This window comes from Sinocyclocheilus anshuiensis, unplaced genomic scaffold, assembly GCF_001515605.1.
Source record: "Sinocyclocheilus anshuiensis isolate Anshui unplaced genomic scaffold, SAMN03320099.WGS_v1.1 scaffold555, whole genome shotgun sequence".
In the NCBI taxonomy this organism is placed as follows: domain Eukaryota; kingdom Metazoa; phylum Chordata; class Actinopteri; order Cypriniformes; family Cyprinidae; genus Sinocyclocheilus; species Sinocyclocheilus anshuiensis.
The window spans coordinates 517,165-526,970 of NW_015552571.1; the positions used below are offsets into that span (position 1 = coordinate 517,165).

At 34.7% G+C, this 9,806-nt stretch overlaps 2 protein-coding genes across 3 annotated transcripts in view; one reads left to right on the forward strand and one right to left on the reverse strand.

Moving 5' to 3' along the window:
- serping1 (serpin peptidase inhibitor, clade G (C1 inhibitor), member 1) overlaps positions 1–4,427 on the forward strand; it is a 9,695-nt gene extending 5,268 nt beyond the window's left edge. The window contains exons 5-10 of the mRNA XM_016455818.1: positions 919–1,125; positions 1,237–1,380; positions 2,206–2,409; positions 2,500–2,639; positions 3,296–3,518; positions 4,012–4,427. Of these exons, the coding sequence (XP_016311304.1) occupies positions 919–1,125; positions 1,237–1,380; positions 2,206–2,409; positions 2,500–2,639; positions 3,296–3,518; positions 4,012–4,271 (1,178 nt within the window). The 3' untranslated portion in view covers positions 4,272–4,427. The remainder of the gene's footprint in view (positions 1–918; positions 1,126–1,236; positions 1,381–2,205; positions 2,410–2,499; positions 2,640–3,295; positions 3,519–4,011) is intronic.
- Positions 4,428–5,480: 1,053 nt separating this feature from the next.
- The window catches only part of LOC107665068 (double C2-like domain-containing protein beta), a 38,178-nt gene continuing 33,852 nt past the window's right edge, over positions 5,481–9,806 (reverse strand). For both annotated transcript variants that reach the window (XM_016455819.1, XM_016455821.1), the window contains 2 exons: positions 8,832–8,928; positions 5,481–6,330 (listed from right to left, as the gene is read on the reverse strand). In XM_016455819.1, coding sequence (XP_016311305.1) covers positions 6,200–6,330; positions 8,832–8,928 — 228 coding nt within the window. In that variant the 3' untranslated portion in view covers positions 5,481–6,199. The remainder of the gene's footprint in view (positions 6,331–8,831; positions 8,929–9,806) is intronic.

Here is a 9,806-nt window from a genome sequence, read left to right on the forward strand (position 1 = left end):
ATATTTACGGTAGGAAATTTACAAAATATCTTCATGGAACATGATCTTTACTTAATATCCTAATGATTTTTGGTATGAAAGAAAAATCGATAATTTTGACCCATACAATGTTTTGTGCTCCAGGGTCACACACATTCTGTTTGTTTTAATATTATTCTTACATTTAATTGTATTAAAATATAAAAATATTTTATTTAAAATTAAATGTTTGCATAAATTCTGTTTTATTATTAATATTATTATTATATTAAGAAAATGTATTATAAATTAAAATATAATTAATGAAAACATACAGTGGGTACGGAAAGTATTCAGACTGTTTAACATATTACACTTTAGAAATTAATTTTAAAAATATTTTAAAATAAATGTTATTTATTTATAAATACATTTTGTTTTTATATTATTCTTATATTATACTTAATAAAAAAAAGAAATTATGTTATTTTAAAATAAAATGTATGTATAATTTCTGCCTGTTTTAATATTATTATTATTATTACATTCAGGAAAAAAAATGTATTTAATCTAAAACAGACAAACATTTACAAATGTTTTTATATTATTTCTACATTTATGGAATAAAACCAAAATGAATTTTATTAAGAATAAAATAAAGAAAATATAAAAAAATATATATACATTTTGTTTTAATTTTACTCTTACTATATAAGAGTAAAAGAAAAAAAGAAACGAGTTATTTTTAAAATAGATATTATTTATGAATTTACTCAGGGGTCATTACTGTAAAATTGGAATGAGATTTTCTTTTGGGGTTACGTAAATTATGACTTTAAGAGCAGAGTATTTTGGTTGAAATATACATAAACTTTTTTTTTTTATATCTCAAATCACATCCTTTTGCAAAGAAATTACTTATTTTTCAGGGTAACTTTTACCTCCTATTTTATTCCTTAGCCCCCCCTCTGCCCCGCTGCTATGGCCACACTGGCCCATGGGAGGACTGTGAGGACCAGGACAGCAGATCAGGGAAGGCAATTCTGCAGGATTCACTCAGAGACTTCTCCGCCTCTGTATACGCCGAACTTAAAGGCTCAAAACCCCAAACCAACTTGATCTTCTCCCCAACCAGCATTGCTGTAGCTCTTTACAACCTGCTATTGGGTAAGACAAATAATGGAGGAACGTCATACAGTCACCAAAAGGCTACACATTGTACTTTGTTGAGCTGCTGAGCCTCTTACTCCTCTCTCTTTGCATCACCCTCTTTCCAAGGTGCTCGAGGTGAGACCAGAACACAGCTGGAAGGTGCTCTTAGGATTCCTGCAGAATTCTCCTGTGTGCATTCTGAGACAAAGAAACTGAAACAAGTGATAAAGGACACACTGAAAATGGCCTCTGCTATCTTTTATTCCCCAGGTAGCCACAGTAAAAACTCACTCATTAGCTATAGATAACCACTCACCTTGTGAAAAAGAACTACATGCTAAATACTTTAAAAGGAGAGTTATAATGGATAATATTTTCTTAAAAATACACTGAATGTCATTTTTTTCAGTTTCAAAAATTCAGTTTTATAGAATGAATTGAAAATATATTCTAGTTTAAATTGATATTGAATGCACTCTGTTAATCTTAAGAGCGCTTATCTGACGCACTTAATTAGGACTTACGTATGTACATCTTTATAACTAATTTCAGAATTCTGTTGCTTTTGAAATTTGGTTAATGTACTGCAGAATTTATTGACATTTATTATGGTAAACTAAAATATACTTTAATGTACACGTGATGAAAATTCAATTGAATACATTTTAAATATATATAGCACACAGTTTACTGTAATTGAGTACTTTTAGGTGTTAGTCAACACATTATAATAAGTGTGCTGATTATTAAAGATTATTAAAACAGTGATTTACAGTAAAACTATTCATTTGACATTTTTACAAACTGCACTTTTTAAAAGTGTACTTAAGTGTGTTTAGAAACAGTCATGAAAGTCTACTCCGTTTACTGTCCACTTAAGTGTTTAATTAGTTTATTATCTTCAAGTACAAGTTTTTAATGATTTAATTTTAGGATTACAATTAGGCTTACTTCTTTTTCACAAGGATATATGTTGTCAAAATAAAAGCATTGCTGTAATAACATCGGAATCACATATTCTGGACTTAATTTTAATACTGCCTAAATTAAGACGGCAGTCATATCCATAGCCTGAAGAGTTTTGTTTCCACATAGAGCGACAGTTGGGAGAAGCTTTTGTCAACCAATCAAATGAGTTCTATGATGCCATGCCAGAGAAGCTGACCAATGACAGCAATCAAAACGTGATTCTCATCAATCAATGGGTGGCAAAGACGACAAACAATAAAATCACTGAGTTAATTGATTATGTGGATCCCACCACCTCGTTTGTTTTGTTAAATGCTGTCTACTTTAATGGTAAGTGACATTATATATCTGAATACTGTACCTGTTTATTTTGTATGACACTTGTCATAAAGTTTGTTTGTATTTCTTTGTGCTTTACAGGTAAATGGAAGACAGTTTTTGAATCAACAAATAAACGGGAAAACTTCATGAAGTTTTCAGGTGAGGTCATAGAAGTGCAGACTCTCTACAGCTCCAAGTATAACCTTCAAATGGGCTACAACAAAAAATTACAGGCTGAGGTAAGTGTCGCAATTAATGCACAAAGGTCATTATTAGGAAATGGTGCCGTTTGTGTGCATTTGAGACTATTTGACTTGATACCGATATTATTAACTGAATACTTAACTTAGTTACATTATTTTATAGATTTACCTTGTTTAGTGTATAAGGCAAATTATTATAAAACATTCTTTGTTTTTCTCTTCAAAATATCAGCCAATTTGCATGCCCCCTTTCACCATATTTAAAAAATATATATATTTATTAAAAAAGTGCTATGTAATATGTTTTTAGATAGTTCTGAGGCAAGTTTCTCTTAGTCTTTATTCGTGTCTCATCAAGCTCTATTATGGGAAAAATATCAGTGATTACATTTATTTGATTTTTTTCTATAAAATTTTGCTTTGGCAAGAAATTAGATACTATTATTTACTAGATACTAGTGTGGTGCATTTCAAAAAGTATACCACATAAATAAAAATTACATAAAAAATGTTGAATTAAATAAAATGATGTTATCTAAATAGAAATAATTAAATAATAAAATATAACTAAAAGAAAAAAAAATCCTTAATTTTACATTGCATAAATGACACCATTTCCTGTGAATGAATTATAAGCACTTGTACGTATTTGTACAAGTACAAACACATACATTGCAGAACTATTTCTTCAGGTCGGAAAGTTCCCTCTTACGGGTAAAAACAGCCTGTACATACTGATCCCGCGCACAACGTCAGAAGAATCCTTTGTATTGATGGAGAATAATATAAACAAAGATTCTATTGAAGCAATGGTATCTGAGATGAATAAAATCCCAGCCCAAACCGCTGAGGTCATACTGCCTAAAATTAAACTGACAGTGGACACACAACTGGAGGACTTACTGAGGAATCTGGGTAAGAAAGTCACTTAATTTACTCCAAAATGCTGCATCATTTACTCATCTTGTTCCAAACCTGTAATCCATTTTCTCTCTTTTTTTTTTTATACATATATACACAATCACATTTTCCATACAACTTAAATATTATCAGAAAATCATGCACTACAATATATTCCAAGTCATATATTAACTTTTTGAGAAGAAAATTTTTCACTGAAAATATTTTGAAAATGTTTTGGCCTGTGTCTCACTCAAAGCTATGATATGGCTTCAGATAACTTGGAATATAGTGCAAAAGTCATATGGACCACTTTTATTATATGTTTGTGATCTTTTTTTTTTTGGTGCTTTTTATTCCTTTTTGGCAACAATGAATGGAAAAAGGAAGCATGTACACTTTAAAAATTCTCATTTTGTATTCCATGGAAAAAAAAAATAACAGCATGCATATTTGGAACAAATGTGGATGAGTAAACCATGACCGAATTCTCCTCACCTCTCCTCAGGTTTGTCAGATCTCTTCCTAAATCCTAACTTGTGTGGAATATTTCCGGAGGAATCTGAATCATTGATCTCAGATGCCCGTCACAGCGCCTTTCTCTCACTGACGGAGAAGGGAGTGGAGGCCGCGGCAGCCACAAGCATCTCTTTTTCTCGCTCTTTCTCTTCTTTTGCAGCTCTACAGCCCTTCGTTCTGATACTGTGGAGCGATGAGGCTGGCGCTCCTCTTTTCATGGGAAGAATAATTAATCCAATTAATCCATAAAAAGAGAGAGATAAAAAGACATCACAACAGTGTCACGCCACAAAAAAATAATCAAACTTTCTTTTATCACAAACAAATGCATTTATGTAACAATATCATGTTATGCATAGAGTTAGAATGCATGCAGAATCTCGGTCATTAAAGATGTACTTTACATCATGCATTCGTTATTTATTTTCCATGAGATGACAAGAAATCTGATGCATGAAAGATCATAAGACTTGAACGCACAAAACTCGCTCTCATTTCCAACAGCCACTGTTGCACCAATTTATTTCGGAGACGCAGTTACAGGGACCGACACACGATGGCAGTCACATCACATGTTCCACACAGACAGTCAACTAGGACACGTGAGCGAGATTTGAATAATCCTCCTTCAATTTGACCCCTTGAGTCCCATCTTGGCTGGCAGGTGGTGCCAGTCCATTATCTAAATGCCATGCTGTTTCATCAAAGGTAGCCTGGATTGTCCCAGTTCACTGAGCAAAAACAAATACCCTTAGATGGGCCCATTGATGGATATTAGGACAAACATAAGCACTGCAGATCGGTGGTCCATCAACGCATATGTGACATTCACTTGGCATGCAGCAGCTTAGAATAACATTTGATCATTATACACCGCTTAGGCCATTCATTTGATAACTCAAATGTAAAAAATAATAAAAAAACAAAACATAGAAGAACTCCAATTTAGGAACGGCGACGGGGGCCATGAAAGCACAGGGTTAACAATACGTTTTTTTGTGCAATTAAATGCATAAAATGTCTTCAATCAAGACCAGATGAAAAGTAGATTCAGGTAGCTGATTTACAGAATCTAATAAACAGCTAATAAATGCAATCACACAGATACAATTACAGCCGAAATTCCCACGCATGGCAAGAAATGTGCATCGTTTCACAGATCTTATGTCAACACATTGTCAGGACGACAAAGCAAGTGTGACAAAACGAACCGACCCAGATTTTGTGTTCTGACCCAAAGACGTACTTGACAGGTAGTTTGTCCATCGAAGGATTCGTTTGATTGCTAATTTAACCCCTAATGGGGCGTGCAGTTGTGCATGAGGCCTGCCAGAGGCGATTCACCCTCCATACTGGCACTGTCCTGGCAGTTAGGCCTCTAAACCAGTAGAGGGCGCCGTAGAGAGAGAGCGAAAAAAGTCTGTCAACGTGCATCAGCGCTTGTTTTTTGTTTGTAGGAGACTGTACAAACATTCAACAGAGACACGTACAAAGACAAAACACAGACAGGGACATTCACACACATTCGTGTTGAGGTGACTGTCGTTTGGTTCTTCTCGAAGTGACAGGCAGCAGTTCTTGAGTGAACGTTTAAATCCATAGACAGCTCCTTTCATTGCTTTAGAGTTCCTTAATGCGCCGTCCCTTGTGCTTTTCCTGTGCATCATGTTTTTGTCGGGCTGGAAGAGACTGTAAACTTTCATACGTAACAAATCACAAAAGAGAAATACATAGGTACACATAGACATTTACAGTCAGCTGGATGTGTTGTGCTTTGACAGTGTGCAAAATTACGGCACCACCAACTGTAACAAACACCAGGATGCTATTACACGTTTAACATGTAATAAACAATAACACTATAATATGGCATGAGCTCCTGTGGCATAGTCACAACACAGTACGATTTCACATAAGTGACGTGTAGACCAGAAAAAGGGGTCGATTGTTTGTGCGTCACAATCTGGGCTTGTGATCACACTTGCTTCTTTCTCATCACAAAAGAATGTGACACTTAGCTGTACAATAGATTATGATGCTTTTTCTCACGCATTAATATTGAATGTCGTCATCATCATCATTCTCAGACTGAGCATTATTGCATTTCTTTATCATTATTACTCCATTTTTCTTGTATTACTTTTCAGAGGATGAACTTGTGTGTGCTTGTCTGCGTGTTAGTCACTGCTAGGGGCTCCTTGCTGTGTCAGTGTGTGCCAGTACTCCACTTTCTTTCCTTTGTATTTTAGACACTCAAACCAGTGTTTCAGTCTCTCTCCTTTTGCGTTAATCCCCAATTCAACACCACCTGAGAAAGAGAGAGAAAGAGAGAACAATAGCAATGAAAAATAGCAGGGCTGGATGATTATGACCAAAAAAAAAAAAATCATAATGAATAATTACACTACTGTTTAAAAGTTTGGGGTTAGTGAGATTTTTTAAAATGTTTTTGAAAGAAATCTCTTATGCTCACCAAGGCTGGATTTATTTGATCAAAAACACAGTAAAAAGCATAAAATGATTAAATATCATAATGTAACCGCTTTATTCCAATATGCTGAGGTGGTGATAAAGAAACATTTCTTATTATTATCAATGTTGAAATCAGCTTTTTTTAAATCAACTTTTGTGAAAACAATTTCTTTCCAGGATTCTTTGACGAATAGAAAGTTCAAAAGAACAGAATTTATTTCTAATTATTTTAAATTATTAGAATAAATATGATGCATCCTTGCTGAATAAAATGTTTAATTTCTTTCCAAAAATAAAAATAAAAAATTAAATTCTTACTGACCCCAAACTTTTAAACGGTAGTGTATTTTAATTGATATTTTAATTGCATTTTTTTTGTGTGTTAGGCAACTGCATGCTATATCTGTCTAATATATTCTGTTTTATACTATTTTACCCTGGGTAGTAATTAGATGCTTATTTACATATTTATGAGGTTAATAACACCAAGCGGAGAGTGATGATGAGCGTGCAACATCTTTCAATACCTGCGTGTCTATATTCGCACATAAATCTGTTTTAAATCGTGTGTTTACAATGACAGTTTTAAATTTCCCAATGGACAATGTAACTAAAACAGCACATGAATATTTAATTGATGAGGTAAGCATTATGGTTGGATGGATGTTTGCCCACCATAACATTCTAGCACATGCTCTCTGCTTTTTAAAATTACAAGAGTATATTATATTACATACATACATATTGCTTATATATGTATACATAATATGTATATTTGACTGTGGCTTCTGAAGCTGAGTTGTTCTAGACACTTCAGCATGTCTCTCCTTAGTCTAACACCAGAGCTTGCTCTGAATAATGAAAGTGCGTGTGAGTATGTTGGTGGACACAAGCTGCGTTTCATTTCATCAGGCCCCTCACGTACTGAGATTCTGTCCCGCTTCGATCACTCCTACACAAACACACACACACACACACACACACACCTCACATCAATACCACATGCTCATGACCACGAGCAAGCCATGACAAATGAACCCTACGCATGACATCCCTGCCATAGGGAATGAAAGAAAAAGAAAGGAAATAGACGGGTGAAAGAAAGCGAGTTGGAAAGATCCAAGAAAATGTTAAATAAATACTAAGCTTCATTGCACTTGTCAATCCGAGACCTGCGTCCTCGGTGTGCCTTCATGCCTGGATGTCTCTCACAAGCCTCCATTCATTCACATCCCTTCATGTCTTTACACTTCTGTTGATCCCCCCCCATCCGTTCCTCAGCCATCCCCTCTAAATCAGTAACACTGACATCAATTACTCTCACTGTCCCGATCGTTACATAGCGCTCGTGTCATTCAACCATAAATAAACATGTCACAGCACAAAGCTCAAGAGCTTTTCTGTTCTAGACCCTTCCTCTGTTTCTTTTCATTAAGGGACAGTTCAGCCAAAAATGAAAATTCTGTCATCATTTACTCATCTGCATGTCTTTCGAAACCTGTATGATCTTTTTCTTCTGTGGAGCACAAAAGCAGTTATTTATAGCAGAATGTCCAGGCTGCTCTTTCATTAAAAGTGAACAGTGACCATAGCTGTTGAGCGACACTTTCAGTGATTAACGACTTAAATTTCAGTCTGTTCCTCACACAAAGTTATCGTATGATTCACATTGGACTACTTTTATGGTCCTTTGTGATGCTTTTCTGGTTTTTCTTTTTTTTTTTTTGGACCCTTCCACTTTGCTAAACTACTCCTTTGGTGCTCCAAGGAAGGAAAAAGGTTTGGAATGACACGAGAATAAGCAAATGATTAGATTTTTGGGTGAACTTGTATATAAAACTCTTTTCTTATTCTGCACAGGAAATGAGACATGCAAGTTGTAACATTCACAAACAGCACCATCTAAAAGGAAAGATCCATGTCAAAATAAGTTCAGCTCTATCTGCAGCATCTGTGGCATGCTGACAATACCAGAGACAATCATTTGAGTTGTCGCTCGGTTTGCATTTACATGGGAAGTCTATGCAGCAAAGCTTTCAGCAGAAATGTTCAAATCAAGTCACTAGCTTACATACAATGTATAAAACAGACATATTCTATAACTATTTTTTGCACTTGTATTTAATTTTTCTGCAAAGTTGTGTGTATATACAGAATGCATAAGTAAGTATAGGAAAGACACTAATCTAATGAAACAACTGTTTCTGGTATAAGTAAAGGTTTTAACAATTGTCATCAAGTGGCTTTAATTTTGAAACTGTGTGCACCTCATGTTTGGTGAAATGCTTCGCACCAAAGACTTCAAAGGAAATGAATATTTTTGCTTGTAAAACTCACCTATGAAGTCATTGCTCATGCCCAGGTCGTAGTCCCAGACTGAGATCTCCAGGGTTTTCTTGGGCAACTGATCATGTGGGACTTCATAGGTAAACTCCTGGGTTGAAGAGGACAAACATGAGTTTTGGTAGAGGGACAAAACAACATTTATATTTACAATGAGTGGTCACAAGGTGTGGTCACACTCGACTGTGAGCATGCAAAATTACGAACAACAGGATAGGCTATCACATTCTAGGGCTTCTGCTTTTAAATAAATCATGACTTTTAAGTAACAAAAATAATACAATAAAATTTGTCATATAGCACCTACAACACTTTCCCATAAATTAAAGTTTTTTGCAAAGTAAAGTTTTTATTCTTCATTTTGAGTCGAGATCAATCTGTGACTATAGAAATTCACAGGTCAAGGTTTATCAAACTTGAATTTGGTATGCAGCCAAGAATGAAACTTCTTCACTTGTGCCTGCGTTTCCGCTCGCCCACATTCACATGAATATGAATGGATTTGAACAGAGCTGCATGCAGTCTAAAGGGCTGCATGACTGTGACAATATCCTAATTGTTACGCATTTCTCCCCAATATTTTATTGTGATTGTTACTTTAGATTAAAAAGTTAACCAAGACTGCTTTAAACTCGCTTTTAAGGCCTATAGAATCAGTTAAATGCCTTTTGTTTTCCATTGCATTTGTCTGTGACTGATGCTCAACCACTGCAAAAAATTGTGTAAAAGTCATTTTAGTGCAAGTAGACTTGCTAAGAAAGGAATCAGTATTTTAAATTTTTTAATTAATTGCGAGAGCCATAATCTCAATTAATTGTGGAGCTTCATGTGACCACACCTTTAAAGGGGTCATATGATGCGATTTCAATTTTTCCTTCTCTTGGTGCATAAAGAAGATCTGTAAAGTTGCAAAGACTAAAGTCTCAAATCCAAAGAGATATTCTTTATAAAAGTTAAGAGTCAACCACA